Source organism: Neomonachus schauinslandi, chromosome 4 (genome assembly GCF_002201575.2).
Source record: "Neomonachus schauinslandi chromosome 4, ASM220157v2, whole genome shotgun sequence".
Taxonomy (NCBI): domain Eukaryota; kingdom Metazoa; phylum Chordata; class Mammalia; order Carnivora; family Phocidae; genus Neomonachus; species Neomonachus schauinslandi.
The window spans coordinates 143,842,722-143,865,835 of record NC_058406.1 but is presented as its reverse complement, the minus strand read 5'-3'; the positions used below and the strand labels follow the sequence as shown (position 1 = coordinate 143,865,835).

The window sequence follows — 23,114 nt, the reverse complement described above, 5'->3', positions numbered from 1 at the left end:
GAGTTTTTTCAAATCGGTTCTTGAATCAAAATCTGCTTCACGGGGCGCCTGGGTGGCTCAGTCGTTAAGCGCCTGCCTTCGGCTCAGGTCATGATCCCAGGGTCCTGGGATCGAGCCCCACATCGGGCTCCCTGCTCGGCGGGAAGCCTGCTTCTCCCTCTCCCACTCCCCTTGCTTGTGTTCCCTTTCTCGCTGTGTATCTCTCTGTCAAATAAATAAATAAAATCTTTAAAAAAAAACAAAATCTGCTTCACTTGGGCCACATAGAGCCCAAGCATTGGTGAAGGGTATCTGCTTCCAGTTTTCCAGTATTGTGGCAAGCCCATTTCCTATTCTCATCCTTTCCTATTATTTGGCAGGCATCAGTCTCCGTGATTTTTTTTATTCTATTTTATAATGCCCACATTTCCTCCTGGCTCTACCCAGCATCTTTAATGCATTAATCAAGATGTGTTTCAGTCAGTCAGTCATCCTTTCAATATCTGAGTGCCTATTATACTGTTCCAGATGCCTGGGAGCTTACATTCCCGCTAGAGTTACATCCAGTGAGCGCTATAGTTTCCGAGAGTGAAGAAAATAAAGCAGGGCATGAGGATGGAGAGTAACCGGTTGCGTGGGGAATGTTTCAGATTGCTTCGGGAAAGAGACCTCAGAGATGACAATTGCTCAGAGACCTGAAAAATTCGTTGGAATTAACCATTGGAAGACAGAGGAGGAATGTGCCAGGCCACTGGAACAGCAGGGATAAAACACGACACTGTTGCAAAACACGGAGGGCAGTAGGCTAGAGCGTGATGACTTAGGGGCTAAGTGTGGCAGAAGGGACTGGGGGACTGGACTAGGGAAGACAAAGGAGATTTTGTAGGTCACTGTCAGAGCTGTTGTGTTCTGAGGGTAATGGGAAACCATGGGGGCTTTGGAGCAAAGGGGAGACATGAAATACTTAGTTTTTAAGAAAATCATCCTGGGGGTACCTGGGTGGTTCAGTCGGTTAAGTATCTAACTCTTAATTTGAGCTCAGGTCATGATCTCAGGGTTGTGAGATTAAGCCCGTGTCAGCCTCCACGTTGGGGGTGGAACCTGCTTACAATTCTCTCTCCCACTCCCTCTGCCCCTCCGTCCCTTAAAAAAAAAGAAGGAAAGTCATCCTGGTTGGTATGTGGAGAATGGACTATTGGGGGAAAGATAAGACACTAAGAAGACATGAGACTAATCAGGAGGCTGTTAATGCGGCATAGGCAAGAGGTGATGTTGGTCTGAACCAGGGTGGAGGTGATGGAGGCAGTGGGATGTGGCTGGATTCAGGACATATTAAACATAGAGCAGCAGGGGGGCGCCTGGGTGGCTCAGTCATTAAGCGTCTGCCTTCGGCTCAGGTCATGATCCCAGGGTCCTGGGATCGAGCCCCGCATCGGGCTCCCTGCTCGGCGGGGGGTCTGCTTCTCCCTCTCCCACCCCCCCTGCTTGTGTTCCCTCTCTCGCTGTGTCTCTCTCTGTCAAATAAATAAATAAAAATCTTTAAAAAAAAAAAAAACATAGAGCAGCAGGACTTGCTGTTGGAGTAAAGATGGATGGAAAGAAATCACAAATCTCCAGAAATGACCCGAGCAACTAGGAAAAAACTGCGCTTTTTTCTAAGGTAGACAAACAGGAGAAGGAGTTAGGTATGTGGGGTGGGAGGGGAAGAAGGACAGTGGAAATCAATATTCTGTTTTAGACATGTTGAGTTTGAAGTACCTTTAGTCCTCACTTAGTTGGAGGTGTCAAGTAGGCAGTTGGATGCAGAAGTCTGGAGTGTGAGGAGACATCAGGGCTGGAGAGTGAATTTTATTCAACAATTATTTACCATCGCTGTGAGAACACTTCACTGTGGTGAGAGGTGATGTTCTCCATTTCCCATTTATTTCCAAGGGCTCTGCATGTTGTTTTCAGGAGAGTCAAACTTTTAGGGTAGAGCATTCCGTTAAAGTCTTGCAAGATTGCCAGATGGATACAGATGTTCAAGAGGCGAGTTAGCCAGATGGATGTTCCTAACTGTCTTTGAGGGCAATAAGCAACTATCTGGAAAGTGATCCAAACGGGGAAAAGCAGACAACACTGGATACAGCTTTGAGCTCAGCTGTTTTGTGTTTTACTTTTGTAAGGATGACGAGATGTTGCATACACTGGGAATGACATCCCTTTAATAGCTCTTAAGAGGAATACCTTTTACCTGCTGTTTTCTGTTCTTTTGAGAGAATTTCTCTACTTTTTTGGGGGGCGGTGGGGAGATACATTGGAGTTTGTGTTGCTTTGGCACATTTCAAGATTCTTTCCTTTCCCTGATTGCTGTTGTAAAGTGAATTTCTTTTTCTCTGTAAGAATAAAAAAAAAGTGAAAAAGAAATGGAAAGCATGGCTCCTCTTCCTGGCCTTCAGGTAAGTTTGTCAAGCATCGCATAACTGCATCCCTTTATAGTCTCAGAGGTGATCTTGCCACCACGTATGGTTTACCTGACACTTGAGTTCTCTCTGCCAGTGATCAGCTGTTGACCTTAGAATAGTTACTTTACATCTTTGTGCCTCAGTTTCCCTACCTAACAAGGAGTGATTTAGTATGTTCCTTTTTGCTTTTATATACTATGACACAGTTGTTCTTGGTAGGGAATCTGGATACATCTAGGAGAATGTATCCATAACTTTAAAGTATAGGTGGTTGTTATCTTACCTCTTTTACTTCCAGTGTCTCTCATTCACTTAAATTTCTATTCCATTATCCTTTGAAAATTGGAAAGATTCTATATTGAACATTAAAGAGTATTACATGGCTTTTTTAAGCATTGGAAGCCCAACCAGCATGCAGTATTTTATTCTGTAGAATGTATTTGTATGTGTCACCTGACTGGTTAGGGCGTTCTATCAAAGCATGTATTTCTAAAGGTTATGGCAAAATCCTGCTTCCTCCCATACTTTGTCAAGTTGAGATATTTAAGCTTGGTAGACTCATAATAGGGATTTTAAAACCGTGTACAAGAAAGCTTCTAATTGTTCAACATTTGACCATGTGATTTCTACAGAGGAGAATTTAGGGGAAGGTATGTGACAAGATGAAATTTTATAGTTTCAGAGATTAAATACGAAGATTTCACAATCCAGAGGAAAAGCAACACATGGGGATGGTAGTGAGTAGATTTAAAGTGAGAAGACTTTCACAAACACCTGAGTCGTTATTAATCTTAGGCCGTAAGATGTTTCCCAAAAAACACATTGATTTCTACTGAGCTGAATGGATTCTACCAATTAATACAAAAATATTTAAAAAATTTATAGGAAAATGATTTTTCAAATTTACAGAATTCAGGGATCCTGTTCTGGTGATTCTCCATATAGAATACTTTGCCATGCTCAACAAAAGAGTATTTGCATTTGTTACCAGCCCTAAATGAAGACACAGGTTATTATTAAACTATTAGACATACCTGAATACAAGATGTTATGTTTTAGAGCATGCCCCACATCTCTGTATGGGTCCTTGCCCTTGCCCTTGCCCTTGCCCTTTGCATTTCAGTGTGTTGTGTTTGATTTGGTCCATTACTCCAGCCTGTCAAGGTCTTAATGGGAGGGATCCGGTCCTGAAATGGAAAACACATCACTGTGTGTACATGCTTTTCCTTAAGACCATACTCATTGCCTCATACTGGTATCACTTATTAGCCACTTCTAGTCTTTTCTAGATAAGGATATACTATTTACTTCCTATGAGTAAATGAGTAGGAAAGGGATTTTGGAATCTAAAACATTCAAATTCTATGCATTCATCAAAGCCATTTTCTTTCATATAATTCTTTCTAATGTATATTACTGGAAGATCTATATTCCCAAAGCAATATCTCTCAACATTTCCATTGTGTATCTTTTTTTTTTTTTTGAGAGAGCAAGCGTGAAAAGGGGGTGAGGGGCACAGGGAGAGGGAGAATCCCAAGAGAGAGCCCCACACAGGGCATGATCCCACGATCTGGAGATCATGACCTGAGCAGAAATCAAGAGTTGGACGCTTAACCAACTGAACCACCCAGGTGCCCCTCCATTCTATATCTTAATATTTATTTGTGTATATGAGCCTGTTAAGGGAGACAAGGAAGGAGATAGGGTTCCTGTATCTTTCATCACTGAGTCCCTTTCATAGCCGCTTGCAAACGATCATATACATCTAGGCACTCAACAAATGTGGAATGAATGAATGATAGACTGAGAAAGCAAGAAAGGATGGCATGACGGGGATTTTGAAGTCACTCAGGGGGTGAAGGTTTTGCAGCTCCAGTAACAGGAGAGCAAAAACAAAGTGAGCCGGCAGAGCAGACAGCCAGATCTCCTTGCACGTTAGAAGTGCCCGCATGGCAAAGGAAGGAGCTCCAGGGCTATACCGTCTGCTGGCTGTAATGAGGAACTTACTCTCCTGGATTAGCTTCTGGATTTCTTTAGCAGTCTCTGTATTTTGAAATGAAATTTAACCCATGAGGTAAAAATACCTAAGCACTAGAATTTAAGGGACTTGGGGCGCCTGGGTGGCTCAGTTGGTTAAGTGTCTACCTTCAGCTCAGGTCACGATTTCAGGGTCCTGAGGTCAAGCCCCACATCTGGTCAAGCTCTCTGTTCAGTGGGGAGCCTGCTTCTCCCTCTCCCTCCTTGTTCCCTCTGCTTGTGCTTCCTCTCTGTCAAATAAATAAATAAATAAATAAATAAAATTTAAAAAAAAAAGAATTTAAGGGACTTATTCACTAAATATCTTTATATACTTACTGTATGCTTAAAAAATAAATACTGGTTTTAAGAAGTTCATTTCACTCCATTTTTGTGTCTAGAATCTTTTAATCCCTAGGTCATTTTTTAAATGGGTGAAATATTTAAGATAGGAAAATACTGAGTATTATATTATCATTCATATATCCTACCATCTAATTATGCTGGACCTTGGGTTTCTTTTTTTTTTTTAAGATTTTACTTATTTATTTATTTGACAGAGAGACGGAGAGAGAGAGAGCACAAATGGGCGAGCAGCAGGCAGAGGGAGAAGCAGGCTCCCCGCTGACCAGGGATCAGGACCTGGGCTGAAGGCAGTCACTTAACCAACTGAGCCACCCAGGCACCTGGGTTTTATTTTGTTTTGTTTTGTTTTTAAGTAATCTCTATGCCCAAAGTGGGGTTTGAACTCACAGCCCTGAGATCAAGAATCAAATGCTCTACCCACTGAGCCAGCCAGGTGCCCTGATTATGTTGGAACTTAACATTCTGCCATGCTGTTTCATATATTGAAGCAAATAAAATTACGAATCTGGTTGAACTTTTTTCCCTTCCTCACATACTGAGGTCATTTTCCCTCCTATATTCTCTCTTATCTAAAATGTCTTGTAACAGATTTGGGGCTCAATTATATTTGAGTATATTTTAGAACTGATTTATGAATACTTGTAACCTGTAAGTTATCATTTAGTGTGCATACTTAGTTATATGTAAAGGAGTGTCTTCCTTTCTTTTAGAAATGCAGCCTTTAGAAATGTAGATACGTAGTGAAAATGAGCTGTCTAGGAAGAATGACAGAATAGGAATTCTTTATCTCCTTAGGCTATAGGAGGAGTTTCTTAATTTCTAGGCAAGTCCATTTTTTGCCCTGGGAACAACAATTTCTTTTTTTTTTTTTTTTAAGATTTTATTTATTTATTTGACAGAGAGACACAGCGAGAGCAGGAACACAAGCAGGGGGGGTGGGAGAGGGAGAAGCAGGCTTCCCGCTGAGCAGGGAGCCTGATGCAGGGCTCGATGCGGGGCTCAATGCGGGGCTCGATCCCAGGACCCTCGGATCATGACCTGAGCCGAAGGCAGACGCCCAGCGACTGAGCCACCCAGGCGCCCCAACAATTTCTTTTTCTGTACTGAAAGTAAATGTCTCTCTATTTTTCTTGAAACACATGCTTTCTTGGAAGCAATATTGCAAATAACAAATTATGAATGTGGCCATGCATGTAAACAATATGATTGCCCATAAGTCATGTCAAAAAAATTGCATCTTTTGAAATAGAAATAAACACAGTTGTTGATAAAGTGAAAGAATACATAATTTGGGGCCCTTGGGTGGCTCAGTCAGTTAAGCATCTGCCTTCAGCTCAGGTCATGATCTCAGGGTCCTGGGTTCGAGCCCCACGTCAGGCTCCCTGCCTAGCGGGGAGCCTGCTTCTCCCTCTTCTGCTCCCCCTGCTTGTGCTCTCTCTCTCTGTCAAATAAATAAATAAAATCTTAAAAAAAAAGAAAACATAACTTATTCACTGTCAATACTTGAAGAAAGTGCTAGTGCCACAGATGAAATGCATTATTAGAATGAGGCAGAAATATTGCCTTATGAGAAACAGAGAGGGCAGAGCACAAGTTGGTCATCCAGGAATTGGCCATTGGCAGGTCAGTGGGCATCCTTGCCGGCGTCCCCAGTTATGTGGCAGTGTTTTGATACAGCCCAAATGCCTGAGACCACGGAGGGAGGGAAAGAAAGAGATTAATAGCTCAGAGTGGAATTCAGTCCCCATTATTACCTGCTAGAGAAAACGCCTGGTTTGCTGTTGCCTTGGGCACATAAGCTCTTACAAGCAGTATTGGGGGCATTCGGATGTAGATTGGTATTGGTTCCAAGCTGATATTACAACCACACTCAGTAAGGTTAGGCTGTTTCTCTAGAGCTACTGTTTGTAGAAAGGAGCGAAAGGAACAACGTGGAGAAAGGTTGCGGTGTTGGAGGAAAGCTGAACTGTGCTAGACTGACTCTGCCACCAGCCTGCTCCCCTGACACACACTCCGCCTTAGGCAGAATTAGATGCCGTCTTCTGTGCTCGCAAAGCGCCCGTGCACGTCCTTAGCACACCCAGTTGTACTGGCACTTTTCCCGTCTTTCTCCATGTTAAGAACATGAGCCCTTGAAGCCCTGGAGCCTGTCCCGTTACCCATGGCATTCCTGACGTTCCTCTAGCGCTGCGCCTGGTGCACAGTAGATGCTTGAGACCCAGCGCGTGCTCACTACCTCCTGGGAACCTGCCACGGTGTGTCTGGCTGGCTGCTGCTTTCCTCCTGAACGGAGCTGAAGGCCTCTGGACTTTCCCTGGCATCAGAGCGTAGAGCAGGGCCTTGTATCCCATCCTCAGTTAACACAACTAGGAGTGCCGGGGAGCAGCAGTCCAATGTAGAAAATAAGCAAATCCATGTAGTAGGGTTGTGGGCATGCCCATTTCATCTCATAAATCCACGCCGACATTCTAACTCCCTAAGCTTTTGATTCTTCTTCTGCGCTATGCTAGCGATGTTCTGACATCACAAGTCCATTAAATATAAGGCCGAGTCTCACCAACAGACAAGCAAACTGACAGAGAGCTACTTCCACCTTTAAAACAAACGTCGAATCCAGAGCATCTGGTAAATCCACCCATATGATTAAACTTGGCTCAACTCAGTGTTATGTTCCATCCTCTTTGGTTTGACACTCTCAGGATCTACCCCCACACATATTCTCCAAGTTTCTGACAATATATATTTTCAAAACCTTGCAATTCTCTTGATGTATAAGCTGCTGCTTCCTAGTCATGCTTTCTACTTGTCCTCCTGGGACGTGTTGAGATCTGAGCTTAGTTCTGTGTTTTGAGGCAAACAGAGGTGAGGATGAGTCTTAAGGAGAATGGCTGTCCACTAGCGAGACAGTTTTCCTGTGAGGGAAGGCTTGTCTCTTCAAACACAAGGAGAAAAGCTGCTTTCTACTCATAAGGGAGGCTCAGAGTGACTCAGAGTTTCTCACTTCTGTTTGGCTACAGCTAGATGTCTCTGTTATATGTTTCAGGGGTCCACCCCTTCACAATCAGTGTTCCAACTTTCACAGAGAGCTTGGTAAGCCTGTGGATTTACCTGACATTATAGTTTTGAAATCTACACAATTGAATTTGTGTTTGATTTACAGCAGGATAAGCCCCGTGACAATTGGATATAAAAGATACTTTTAGGGCTGCAGTAGAAGTTCTCTGGTTCTCTGACCATGACTTGAGCTGAGAGTTTAAAGACCTGAGCTTCTCATTTCCTTTCTGTAAATGCTCCAGTGTATTCATGGGAATCCACCCCATATCACAATCTGTGTAGTAATTATTGCTGCCATATGGTCTAGTGAAGGGGCCACAACTATCACAGTCATCTATAGGGGATAATCTGATTCATCAGGATGCCACTGCAAGCCATCAATTTCTACCATACTGTGTCCCACTGGTAAAGGAGCTCAGCACTGCATTTGAGCCCAAGGCATGATCAGACCATTTCTCCAGTCCCATTTTTCGTAAAGATTTATTTATTTGAGAGGGAGAGATTGAGAGAGAGAGAGAGAGCAGGGGGAGGGGCAGAGGGAGAGTGTGAGAGAGAATCTCAAGCAGACTCCACACTGATCCCAGAGCCAATGTGGAGCTTGATCCCATGACCCTGAGATCAGACCTGAGCCCAAATCAAGAGTTGGATGCCCAACCAACTGAGCCACCCAGGCGCCCCCTCCAATCCCATTTTTGAGGGTCAATTTCCTGGGATTACTCTTGGCATGAGTTTTTGTATCAGTTAAGACCTGAAGATAGAAACCATACAATGCAATATAATAAAATTGTTAATTAGGTATGAAGTTGTTCACTAGGTACTTAAAAGGTAAAAATACTATCCTGAGGTATCAAGTAGGTATCAGATGTAGGAAGCAGCTACCATGAGGACTAGGGCTGAGAGAACAGAGGGAAGGGATTAGAGTCATTAAGATGTAATAATTTAGAGGTGGGGTCCTACAGAACTGAGACATGACTTCTAAGAGGCACTGGCCAGCTGGTGCTGATGTCCCTGAGCTGGGGAGAAAGACAGTGCACTGGGGAAAGGGCTGTGAGTCCCTTCTCCCTCCCCCAACCTTGCAGGCTCCCTTTATCACCTCCTGCTCACAGATGTAGCCTGCAGCCTGCTCACAGATGTAGCCTGCAGCCAGCTGGCAAAGCTACAGTGTGGTCTGCGGAGTTTCAGCTCCAGCATGACAAAGCAGAGAAGGGTAGATTGGAAGCTACGGGTCAGTAAGGTAATAAGTAGCATATTTACCCTTCCATGCTGACTTCAGCCTGATGGAAGCTTCTGAGGGTTTCATGGTTCTAGAAGAACCCAAGAGTCTCCCAGAATAGTTTTATTTCTTTGGTTTCACAGAGGGGAGGAACAGAAGGTGGTCTTCCCCTTCTCAGTGCACAGCTGGACTGGACAGGTTTCACCCTGGAAGTAGAAAACCCATACTAGCCAGGCTCACTCTGTCCCTAATCCATATTCTCCACAAAGATCCTAAGGAAGAGAAAAAGCCAGCCAGGGCTTTCCTCACAGGCTGGCCCTTTACACTTTGCTCACTCATCCTGTAATCTTAGTGTCCTAAAATATCTCTCATTTTAATTGGATGTCATGTTTCAATTTTGATACCACATCTTTGTCAAGGGCCTGAAGGGGTGAGTATAAAGAGTGCATTAATGAAGTAAGTGAATTAAACTGGAAAAGATTGCCATTGAAGAGGCTTATAAAGGAATAACTGAGCTAAGAAAGGCCAGAGCAGTGCAGCAAAAACAATTTCAACCTTTAAAATGCTGGAGGATATATGGTAAAAAAAAAAAAAAATGAAGTATGGATTAATACACTAGGATGAATTAGCAGGACAAGGGGCTGTTTGGCATAAAATAGATAAATTAGGTCTGTGTTTATGATGGGAAAATGTAATTTGATCACCTGTGGGTTTACAGAATAATAATGGTTCCTTTGGAGTGTTTCGGGAAGACCATTATGTATGCCTTGTGATCCATATTCTTTCATATCGTCTCTTTACGAGTCTCGGTTTTTCTATTAAGTTTTTTTTTTTTTTAAAGATTTTATTTTTATTTATTTGAGAGAGAGAATGAGAGACAGAGAGCATGAGAGGGAGGAGGGTCAGAGGGAGAAGCAGACTCCCCGCCGAGCAGAGAGCCCGATGCGGGACTCGATCCAGGGACTCCAGGATCATGACCTGAGCCGAAGGCAGTCGCTTAACCAACTGAGCCACCCAGGCGCCCCCTTTTTTTTTTTTTTTAATTTTCCCTGTCTTCCTTCCCCTCTTCCCTTTTAGCTCAGATCTGATTCTTGTCTAAGTGTTTCTACAGAATTCTAACTAGTCCTTACGTTTTTGCCTGTATTAAATTATTCACCAAGAGGGAAAACTGTTACTGTGGAGAAATCTCTGGGAGTGTAGTCAGCTCTTGACTTTGCTGAAGGCTGTATACAAATCTATTCAAAAGTTAGAACTTCTAGGCCTCAGTTTTCTCTTCCATAAGTGGAAGAAGTTAGACTATGTTATTCCTAATATTGCTTTAATTTCTAACATGCTATAACTCTGCAACTTTGAAGGAGTTTTTCAGGATTGGGGACTACTGGTCTAACAAATACTGCTCACATGGAGGAAAAAAAGATTTTTCACTTAGGCAAACCCCATAGAGAAAGTGAACATTGTTTAAATAATAAGACTCTTCCAAAATGAAGACTTTTTGTGGCTCTCAATATCTAATGATCCTGAGTTCTGAGATGACAGTGGACCTTTTATCCAGGGCAGAAATTTGAAATAGGTATGATAGTTGTGATCTGCTGACTTTTAAAGTGAAAAGAGACAGAAAGAACGATCTAAATTGCCAATTATTATGGGTTTACTAACTGTGGAAGATATCTCTGAAATTAAAAGTCCCTCACAAAAGGAGGTGGAGTTATAGATGAAGGGTTTTTTGGGGGTTAAGTTCAAGACATATCTCTATATTGGCTTAAGGCTGAAGTAATGGACAGAGAATTGAGACAATAGGCCTGGAAGCACTGCTTAGTGGAGCAATTAGGCTGCAGCATCTGTCATTCTATTGATCTCTTGGACTGATTCCATTTATATGGGAGGCCAGGCCAGTGCCTCTTGACTACCTCACCTCTGTAAGTGCGTGATTTGGAGGCTATTCTTCTATATAGTAGAGACCCTTTTTTCAGGGGGGCTTACTCACATGATAGGTAGAACCCAAGCTCCTCTTCAGTGAGAGCAGCAGTAATATACTTAGTGTTATTTTCCCAAGAGAAATAGATGTGTCTGAAATATTGCAGTGATTCGCCCGTCCATCCAACCGTCCGTCCATCCATCCATTCGATGAATAGTCACTGAACATCTACCATAGACCAGGCAGTATGACAAGTGCTGGTGAGTCAGACACGACTCTGGTCTCATGGAACCTACAGCCTCTCCCATCGTAAATTTCTGATCCTCACTTGTTTTTCTTTTCCCCTCCCTCCTCTTCTCAAGCCTCCAAAAGATTCAAGCATATTTTTGTCATAATCGAAAGCTTTTTTTGACAGGTTAAAAATTATGTGGTACAAATCTTAGAGAAAAAATTCACGGGGTTTTGTTGGCTGTGATGCACTTTATTTATTTATTTATTTATTTTTAAGATTTTATTTATTTATTTGAGACAGAGAGAATGAGATACAGAGAGCATGAGAGGGAGGAGGGTCAGAGGGAGAAGCAGACTCCCCGCCGAGCAGGGAGCCCGATGCGGGACTCGATCCCGGGACTCCAGGATCATGACCTGAGCCGAAGGCAGTCGCTTAACCAACTGAGCCACCCAGGCGCCCTGTGATGCACTTTAAATGCTTTTTTAATCCCTCATTGGGAGTTTTAGATTCCTCTGAGCAAAGCTTTTGCCTTTTGGAGTAGATGGGCTTTACTGGCCTTTTATGAATGCTGCAGTGTGTGGCCTCCCCTTGCCCCTCATCCTCAATGCACTTGTTTTCTTTGTGAAATTCTCGTCTTTAAATTTCTTTTCTGTCATATTATGTAAGACGGAGACCTGGAATTATGGGAGAATCTACTTCATGTTACTTCATAACTCAAGAAAAGGCAAGAGATGAAACTACTTTTATTAATAATGCTAATAATTATTAAAGTAACATTTATTATTAAACACCAGGCAGTGTGTCTAGAATTTCTAGTGAGGTATGTATTTGTTTTCTAAGAACAATATCTTCTTTATTGAGATCTGATAAAGTAATCTGCAAATTGCAAGGGCCCCAATGTACTGTTGACTCATTGTTTCTTTAACCTGTTTTCCTTCTTTTTTTTTTTTTTAAGATTTTATTTATTTATTTGAGAGAGAGAGAATGAGAGAGAGCACATGAGAGGGGGGGAGGGTCAGAGGGAGAAGCAGACTCCCTGCCGAGCAGGGAGCCCGATGCGGGACTCAATCCAGGGACTCCAGGATCATGACCTGAGCCGAAGGCAGTCGCTTAACCAACTGAGCCACCCAGGCGCCCCTGTTTTTCCTTCTTGATTAATATATTGCAAGTCACTCTGGATCAACCTCAAATTCTTTCAAGGATTTAAAGCTATTTTTATAATTTAAGACATCCATGGCTTCTTTTCCAATTCAGTATTTGGCTGTGTTCTGGTAGAAGCCTCCCAGAAATGTATGTGTATTGTCATTTCAAAGTGGTCTCTTTCAGAGCCTGACTGCTGTGGAAATTTAGCTTATCATGAATCATTTATTATTATTTTTTAAAGATTTATTTATTTTAGAGAGAGAGCATGTGTGTGCAAGTAAGGGGAGGGGCAGAGGGAGAGAATCTCAAGCAGACACCACCCCCTTGCTGGGCGTGGCGCCTGACCGGGGGCTCAATCCCACAACCCCAAGATCATGACCTGAGCTGAAACTGAGTCAGAGCCTCAACCGACTGAGCCACCCAGGTGCCCCTTATTATGAATCATTTAAATGAGTAGCACTTATTGCTAATCCTTTGCTAGTCTAAAAAAATCTATATGATAAACCTCAAGGATGCCAGGTGGTAATATGCAAATTTTAAACATTCCATGTTGTACTATGCTTTAAAAAATACCACAGAGTTTAGAATCTAATTCACTGGATAGAAAATCTCTGTTTCAAAAATAACTCTTTTCATAATTAGCTATTGTGATTGTATCTTAGAGTATCACAGAAGCCCTTCGAAATACCAGTTCTCTTTAGGGGGGCTTCAATCATGAATCGTGTGTTGAGGTGTGGCCCATTCTAGAAGTCCTAAGACAATACCTTTCCTGAAAAGGGCCTCTTATGCCTGTAATTGAGGTAGCTACACAATGGGGTTAGACTATCCCCTTTAGAAATCCCATTCCAGAGTAGTACATCTAGATTCTTTTTCTCAGACTTCCACAACAAATATATACTTCTGGTAGATGAACATGATTCTGAAACGGGGCTTCTACCCTTTACCCAATCAGGCAAACTTAGGACTCAAAAAACTGTGTGTGTGTGTGTGTGTGTGTGTGTTTCTTTTTTAAGGTTTATTTATTTTAGAGAGCGAGCACGGAGTGGGAAGGGGCAGAGGGAAAGGGACAGGGAGAGAGAGAATCCCAAGCAGACTCCCTGCTGAGCACAGATCCTGACACACATGGGGCTCAGTCCCAGGACCCCGAGATCATGACCCAAGCCAAAACCAAGAGTCAGACGCTCAACTGACTGAGCCACTCAGGTGCCCCTATTCTGGCAATTTCCAAACACACACAAAAGTAATAAGAACAAAATGACTATCTATATCATCATACTTATTCATTATCAACATTTTGCTAATCTTGTTTCATCTCTTAGACCATTTTTGCCTTAGAGTATTTAAACCAAATCCCAGAAATCATATATTTTACCCACAAATACTTAAGTGCATTTCCTGGATTTTTAATGGTAAAGTTACAAATTTGAGATAAAAAAATGTTAAGTTTATTTTTGTTTTGTGTCTGAAATTAGCATTGTTCTATTCCAATTAGCTTTGTTCCATGTTGATACGTTTAGTTTTCCTACATTCACTTTTGTCTCTCCTTAGCTGCCACCAAAACTGTTTTGTTGTTGACATGGCCAACAGTTACATGCTGGTCCCTTTATAAACACAGCATGACGGCTGCACAATTTATGGGTATATATAAGTGATTTAGAAACTTTGCTCTCACTGACTGTTTCTCTTGGTAACCAGATCATTAGTGTCAGATTCTTTAGGCATGAATCATCACTTTCCCATTACAAGCTCTCCGAATTTCTGCAGGAACAGAGTGGATACGTTGTGTATAGGTTAGTAAAAGGAAACCGGATCATTTGGGTAGACCGAGGCAAACATGATTTAGATTTTATCAGAGGAAGAATTATTCTACTTCACAATGTAGTCCCATGTGTGTTTGTGCTCTGAAACTAGGATAAGTTGGCTAGTTTTGAAAACATAAATACAAGAATGAGGTCATTTGTGATAGTTTCTGCTTTACCTCTATTCTCTGTAATACGGCTGGCTCTGATTCAGTGACTGATAACCTTTTCAGCGGAACTCCCACCTCCATATACAGCCATTGTCAGCCCTGATGCCAGTGGTATTCCAGTAATAAACTGCCGCGTGTGCCAATCTCTCATCAACTTGGATGGCAAGCTTCACCAGCATGTGGTTAAGTGCACGGTTTGCAATGAAGCTACGGTAAGTGGGGATTTCCCTTAATAAAGCATAAATTGTTATCTGACATCTTGTCTCTAAAGGAAATACTCCAGTAATGTTACTTAAAGGTAGATGTGGGCTGGATATAGATATGGCCGTATTTTCTCATCCTTTCTTTCTTCTCTCTAGTTCTCTTTTATCATACAAAGATGTCTCCAGGTGTTTAAGGCTAATTCCATTATGAAAATTTCATGGTTAATTTAAATATAATGCCATTTGGCTCTTTTTTTTTTTAAGATTTTTATTTATTTATTTATCAGAGAGAGAAAGAGAGCACAAGCAGGGGGAGCAGCAGAGAGATAGGGAGAAGCAGACTCCCCGCTGAGCAGTGAGCCCGATGTGGGGCTCGATCCCGGGACCCCGGGATCATGACTTGAGCCGAAGGCAGACGCTTAACGACTGAGCCACCCAGGTGTCCCGGCTCTTTACTTTTTAACATGAGACTGACCCTAGTCAGGTATTTATAATTATCCTTAGTGTCTATCACATCACAACTAAATCCATTTTGATTTTCACAAAAATGAAGATATGCCAAATTTCACTTCAAATGTGGACTTTGTACTTACTATGTCGAAAATTATTTAAACCTGCTTTACATCTGTAGGATGTCTGTATGGTTTTTCTGGACTTAAGATTATGCATTTATTATTGATGTCTGTGCCAAAGTGTTTACAGATAGCTTGGTATTTTATTCTATTTGCTTGATAGTAATTTAGAGAAATGTTCAAAAAATTTGAAGGGCACATTTTTTTTTTAACTGAACCTGGTGAAGAACAACTACATTTTAAGTAAAATTTTTAGTTTCAAGTAATGAACTGGAAAGTGTATACTAGTTAGATTAAATATATTTCTACTTTTATGGTTAGGCTTTATTTTTATTTTTAAAATTTCAATCTCTCTCAAAATCTGCAATTAAATATCAATTGTTGGTATTTGTATATTTTTCCTTTCCTCAAAAAAAGTCAGCCAAAGATTATTGTGTCTCTAAGAACCATGAAACATGTATACTGGGCTTTATATGTTTTATAGAAAAGTCATAAACTAAAACCTTAAGTCATGAAGCAATATATTTCATTGCAAGTATGGATTTTTTATAAGGGACGTCATTTGGAGATGAACTTTACAGTGTAAATAGAGGCGATGCCTACAGAGCCAGCTCTTTTCTTTTTAGGTTGAACACTCACTAGCAAACTTAACATTAACCTCCGTAGCGCTCATTTTAGAGTTAACAACCAAATAAGAGTTGTCAGATGGCTATTAAAACAACAACAACAACAACAACAAACACCCAGTACCTGAAAGGTTTCATTTTTTTGTCCTGTTCCACCATCCCTACAAACTTTTGTTCTTTAGTGAGTATAAAAAAACTTTTAAAGCTTTATATTTACCCTTGGAAATAAACAGAACAGGCTATGGATTTAACGAACAGCCTCAATCTGGCTACTCAGAAGTGATGAGTTCATTTTTCCAGAACAAGAGGATTTGGGTACAAATAAACTACTTCTGGACATAAAGAAAATTGTGCTGACACTTTTATATCATTATAACTCCTGCTAAGTAAGGAAATATAAGTATTTCTCAATATTCTAGAGAAAATGAATAGTACCTAATTAGATTGCCTTGTGTGGAATCAGTTATATTACAGGGAAGGAGAAGAGGGGGAAAATGTGTGTGAGGAGTGCTTTAACAGATGACTTGCCAATGTTTGCAATATAATTTGATCTTGAATTTATGAGTGAGGAGGTGTTAGGCAACTAGCAGCTTCTCTGGAGAAATTCTCGGTTGAAAAGAACAGATATATGGACCAGGATCCAACAGAGCAGCTTCTGTTCACTGTCACCGTTCCCTGTTCAGTTTCACTGTGGTTCATTCTCCTCATGTCACCTAAAACAAGAGATCGGTGTGTCTGTTCTCCTCGGCAGCCACCTCTGATAGGAACCTGATATTCCTGAGGAGATTAAAAAAACGAAACATAGCAAAGCAAAAAAAACTAGGCTAATGAAAGTCCTTCTTATTTCAGTAGATGGAATTGGGAAAGAAAAGAGAGAAGTTGGGGGAGAGAAAAGATGGACAAATTTTAGCAAGGCTTAGAGAATACAGAATTTAAGGTTAAGGGAGAAGCAATTTCTAGGGCAAGTTAATGGAAAAGTTGAGAAGTCCTAGAGGAAGAGTGGAACTAATTGGCTGCATGATTGATTATGAGTCTGAGATCTGGAGGCTGATGGACTGGGGTTTGAATCCTAGCTCTGCCACTTGGTAGCTATATCCTTGGGATTTAGCTTCTCCACACTGTGGTTTCCTCAAGTAGAGTGGTATAATAATAATACCTACCTAATAGAGTTGCCCTTGGGATTACAGGGGTAAAGTGCCCAGCACAGCACCACTCACATACAAGTTCATTTTACTAAGTGAGAATATTAAAACTTATGCATAAGGACAGTGCCATTTTCATCCCCATTTCCCTGCAGATCAGACATGACAAGGCATGGGCGGGCAATAAAGACCAGTTCTTCTAGTTCAAGTGCCTTGCTTTATAAACGAGGGAACTGAGGTCTAGAAGTAAGGTGGGAATAAAATTTTAAAAAGTTTGTCATTTGCCAAGTACACATTTACTTAATGGGAAAATTTGGATATACAGGAATTAACCCAATTTCTGGTTTTCTTGATATTTTAGATTGGATAGTAACACATTCTGGATGTTTATAAATCTTAGATATTCAGATTTTATCTGTTATATAGTTTAATAAATTGTTGATGACTTATTACTAACTTTTATATATTTCTAACAAGATTGTTTACTTAAATTTTTTAATTTTTTTTTGAAATGTGTTACAGATTCACAGAAAAGTTACAAAAATAATAGTACATATTATGTACAGAGAATTCCCACAGACCCTGTACTCACATTCCCCAATTGCATTAATATTTTGTCACATTGGCTTTCTCTCTAAATAAATAAATAATCTTTTTTTTTTTTTAAGAAGCCTTTAAAGTAACTGCAGACCTGGGTCTCTTCTACCCCTAAACATTTTAGTGTGAATTTCCTTTAAAAAAAAGGAAAAAAAGACATTCACTTATATAATCACAGTACAATGATCAAATGCAGGAAATTAATATTAATACAATGGCTATTATCTGATCTTTGGACCTAATTCATATTTGCTCAATGGTTCCATTAAAAAAAAACACACAAAAAAACAACAATATGGTCCAGGAGTCAATCCAGAGTTGCATGTTGTATTTGGATATCAGTATGTCTCTTTAATATCCCTTAATCTGAAATGTACTCTTTCTTTGTCTTTGATTGCCTTGACATTTTCCAAGAGTACAGGCAAGGTGTTTTGTACAATGTTCCTCATTTTGGGTTTGTCTGGTATTCCCTAATAATTGGATTCAAGCTATACATTTTTGGTAGGCATGCCCAGGAATGATGATCTAGTCCTCTCATTGCTTCATGGGTTATTTACTCTAACAAGCCTAAGTCCTTATTTATTTTATTTTTTTAAAGATTTTTTACTTATTTGACAGAGAGAGAGAGAGCACAAGCAGGGGGAGCAGCAGAGGGAGAGGGAGAAGCAGGCTTCCTGCAAGCAGGGAGCCTGATGTGGGGCTCGATCCCAGGACCCTGGGATCATAATCTGAGCCAAAGGTAGACGCTTAACCGACTGAGCCACCCAGGCGCCCTGCTAAGTCCTTATTTAAAGGAGTGTTTTGTGGGTTTTTTTGGTGTTTATTCTTGCTTTTGAATTTACTGTAAAGTTTAAAAAATGGTAACATTAAGAGTTATTGCAAGTTGTTTGTTTTTTAAGTTAAAAGATATAATAAAATTAATCCCTTCTTATATTCTAGGCAGTAAAGAAAAGTTCAAATTTGTTATATACTCCTCTTTGTCCACTATTCCTAATGAGTTTGCTCTTCCCAAACAGGTGTAAGAACCTTTAGTGAATATTTGCACCTGGTAGGACAGATAGTTGGCTTTGGTCTTAAAACTTTAAAGGAAAACAATTCTTGTTGTGAACTTAAATTTTCTTCTCATATTAAAAGGGCACTGCAAACTAATTTTGAAATATGCCCTTCACAATTACATCTCAGCAGCCCCCAAATTTCATAGAGTGCTTGCCAACATTTGAGCTATTTAAAACCACTTATGATGCACTTTTCCTTAACCTGTACTTTGGTACAACTATGGGGAGCCGAAGTTTTTAAGGAATCATTTCCTTTTTATATACAAATAAGCTTTGGCAATCTGTCCTTTGGTTAATTTGCTGTGTTTGCATTTTCTTCCCTTATCTAGCCAATCAAAAACCCCCCAACAGGGAAGAAATATGTTAGATGCCCTTGTAATTGTCTCCTCATTTGTAAGGACACATCTCGGCGAATAGGATGTCCGAGACCTAACTGGTAAGAGATGAAGATTCATCATTCATTTATTCATTCATTTGTTCATCCAACAAGTACTTATTAAAGGCTCATTATGTGCCAGGCTTTGCTCTAAATAACCTTTGTCCTCAATTACAGGACCTAGATTATTATTTTTTCTTTGTTAAACGGAATGATGTGATTAGTTTGAAATTAATGGTCACAAGTATTCATAAGATATAATATTCTTGAATGAGCAGTGAAAGTTTTCTTGATGTTATATAAGTACTTAATGCACTCTAATAAATTGTGACTCCTTAAACTTATTTAAAAGTAACCACTTATCCCCATTGTTATATTATACAGTGAAGTTATTAAGAACACTTGTAATAAGGGTATTTATAAGATCTCTAGTTGCAACCTGCAGGCCAGTGTTATCTGAGTGAATAGAATAAACCCATTCTGTAATTCGTGCAGTCAGGTGTTTAAACACTTGCAATAAAGGTGTTTCCAAGAACACTATTTGCAAGCCATTTCAGATGTCTATTCTATCAGTGAAGGGAGGTGACACCCAACTGTAATACACACACACACACACACACATATAGTGATTAAGATCAATTCAAATAAATATGTTTCAAAGAAAAAGAAATAAAAACCCAAAAGGAACCACCTAGTTTACTTTTGATTTAATTCATCTTAACCTGCAAGTGTTTTAGTCATCATTGTGTACCTCACTGTGTGCTATATGAGTCTTTGCTGAACATAATCTATGCAATAAATTCTGGAACTATTTGATAAATCCCATTATAGAAGCACCTAGATAGAAGTATATCTAGGCTTTCACTGTGTTTTTTCTGTGATTTCTGGCTTTTTGACCATTAAAGGAATCATTTGCAACCCCATCTGATGGAATAGACAGAAAAGAAACCTCCCATTTTCCTTTTTGTCCAACTCTGGTTAAATAGACATCAAAGAATACCAGCCTACCCAGAGAAATTTGGCTGTGACTCAGCACTTTGGTACCTTCATGGCACACACATATTTGCTGATGCAGAATATTTTAACTTGGGTAGTCCTCCACCAAACTCAACTTGTCTTCCTAGATAGGGAATGATAAAAAATTTCTAATTTGAACCTCTAGGAACTTGGAAATAGCAGTTAAATGGTTCCCAAGGCCATTGATTAGAACCAACACCATAATATATGGTTTCCAGCACAAATATTAAAAAACTGTCATTTTTTTTTGCTTTCAAAATTGCTGCTACTTTCTGTGAATTTGGCTTCAAACCTGACAATTTATAAAACAAGTATAATCTATTTTCAGTGCTATGCCAGATATTACAGGTTTTGCCCTCAGTGCATTTGTGGGATAATGAAGTTGTTTCCTTTCTCTCTCCACAGTAGACGCATAATTAACCTTAGCCCAGTAATGCTTATTTCTGAAGAACAGCCAGCTCAGCCTGCACTGCCAGTCCAGCCAGAAGGTACAAGGGTCGTGTGTGGGCATTGTGGAAACACATTCCTGGTAAGTAACCACATATTTGTCATAGTGGCATCAGTCTGTAAATGTAGGTCATGATCACATAGATTTGACCACTGCTCATGCTCTTCTAGTTTTATCCAAGCACAAATTAACCAGACGATTAAAAGAAAGCCTTTTTAAGAAAGACATTTAATCACAGGTTCAGCTAGGATGTCCTGCATCTTTTGTGAATTAGATAAGAGGTGGATCCTCTGATTGGTTCATTTGCAAAAAGGGGCCTCTCTGGGTAAACTAATGGGAAACAGTGCCCTTTCCTTCTGAACTTAGCAACATGGGTGTCTTGGCTTGGTGAGTGGGTGAATCTAAGCTTTACTGTCACCTCCTCAGCAGAAAACAAAGTGCATAGGCTCATGTGGTGGCCCTGCTTTGTGGTTTCTAGATTCAACACAAATTCTTATTATAATTTACCAATTTTTTTCTGATTTTTAAGAAATTAAACGGTGTCTTTAATTAGATAAACTACTTGGAAAAAAAAAATAAGAAGGTGTAAGTAGTTAGATATAAGCAAAAGCTACAGGAGTTCTTGTTTTACTGCTTTTAACTTTAACCCTAAGTTTGATTTTTAAAAGTTGATTTCATAATGCTTTACTCTGTCAGGAAGATTTTCTTTTGTTATTCAGCCATCATAGGAGACAACAAATTTTCCTTAGAACCTAAGTATTAATGAAAACTTCCAGAGTGTGAGCATGGGCAGGGCTGAGGTCACAGTGGTCTTCCACTGCAAGATCTTCTGTCTTGGGATAAACTAAGAGATGAACCCATTTAAGAAAGTGTAGATGATTTGCTTTTTTTCCTTCTTTTAGAGTAATTCATGTACATAATTTCAATGTCAAATAGGATTATAAAGCTTATAGTGGTCATCTCTAAATACCATCCCCCGAACTCTTTCAGCTGCCCTCCTGGGATTTACCTACATGTGTTTAAATTGTTTGCTTATCCTTTTTTCTTTTTGTTTAGGCAGTTTTAGATATTACCTATTACTCTGTACAATGCAGGTTGAGGATTTAGCACTCATAACACCCTTTCCCCCAATCATTGTCCTTCTCTCGACTCCATGATCCAAGTAGAATTTTAGTATTTTAATTCAATTAATGCTTAGTGTTTACCTTTTTTATGATTAGGTAAATTATGTTCACAGCTGAGCCAAGTAGGATACTATATTTCAGTATCGTATGGTCTTTCAAAATTTTTTGAATTTGTTAATTGTCTGTCCTCCTTTTGGGGTGCTTGGCTGGTGGTCTACCCAATCAGTAGAGCACCCAAATCCTGATTTCTGGGTCATGAGTTCGAACCCCACATTGAAAATAGAGATTACTTAAAAAAAAGAATAATTGTCTCTCCTCCTTTTGAATTTGTTTAATTGTCTATGTACAAATCATTAGTTCTTCCCATACTCTTTTAAAGAACTATAAAATTACTATCAATATAGTCAGACACATCAGGGAATCTATTACTGAGGTTTCCTGCTACACAGCTGCCATCATGGGATTTCCCTTCATCATTATCCTAGGAAATCCTTTTTCCTTTTCCTGTTTTGGATCTTGTGTCATCCTCACAGCTTTTGGTTTATTCCTTCATTTTGGTGTAGCACATCCTTTCTTAGCTTTCTGAGAAAAGATGCAAGGAAATAAATTTGACAGTTTTACTTCTTAAATAGTTTTTATTTTTATTTTTAAAGATTTTATTTATTTATTTATTTGAGAGAAAGAGCGAGAGAGCACAAACAGGGTGAGAGGGAGAAGCAGGCTCCCCGCAGAGCAGGGAGCCGGATGCGGGGCTCGATCCCAGGACCCTGAGATCATGACCTGAGCTGAAGGCAGATACTCAACCGACTGAGGCACCCAGATACTCAACCAACTGAGGCACCCCTCTTAAATAGTTTTTTTTTTTTTTTTAAGATTTTATTTGTCAGAGAGAGAGAGAGATACAGAGCACAAGCAGGGGGAGCGGCAGGCATAAGGAGACGCAGACTCCCACGGAGCAGGGAGCCCAATGTGGGACTTGATCTCAGGCCCTGGTATCACGACCTGAGCCGAAGGCAGACACTTAACTGACTGAACCACCCAGGCATCCCTCTTAAATAGTTTTTAATCTGATCTCACATTTACTTTATAGTTTGTCCAGATGTAGAATTATAGTTTGCTAATTGTTTCCTCTCAAAAATTTAAAAGGCTTTTCTCCACTGTTGTTGAGAAATTCAACTGCTGCTCTGATTCTATGTCCTTTCTATCTGACTTTTCCTCTTTTCCTCTCTCTTCTTTCATTTTCTCCAGTGCTCTCAAATTGCATTAGAATGTCTTAGAATGGATAAAGGAGATATCATTCTCACACACACACACACACGCACACACACACATGCACACACAGAGGACTATTACACAACTATAAAAAGGATGAGACCTGCCATTTGTGGAAACATGGATGGACCTTGAGGGTGTTATGCTTAGTGAAATAAGTCAGACAGAAAGACAAACATATGACTTCACTTATATGTGGAATCTAAAAAACAAAACAAATGTCAAACAAATAAAAAGCAGAAACAGACCCATAAATACAGAGAACCAACTTATAGCTTCCAGAGGGGAGGGGTGTAGTGGGATGAGTGGTGAAGGGGAGTGGGAGACACAGGCTTCCAGTTATGGAGTGAG

At 40.2% G+C, this 23,114-nt stretch overlaps 1 protein-coding gene across 1 annotated transcript in view; it reads left to right on the top strand.

Moving 5' to 3' along the window:
* Positions 1-23,114, top strand: part of PIP4P2 (phosphatidylinositol-4,5-bisphosphate 4-phosphatase 2) — a 56,502-nt gene that overhangs the window by 8,588 nt on the left and 24,800 nt on the right. Inside the window, exons 2-4 of the mRNA XM_021688224.2 lie at positions 14,395-14,543; positions 18,856-18,962; positions 20,325-20,448. Coding sequence (XP_021543899.1) covers positions 14,395-14,543; positions 18,856-18,962; positions 20,325-20,448 — 380 coding nt within the window. The remainder of the gene's footprint in view (positions 1-14,394; positions 14,544-18,855; positions 18,963-20,324; positions 20,449-23,114) is intronic.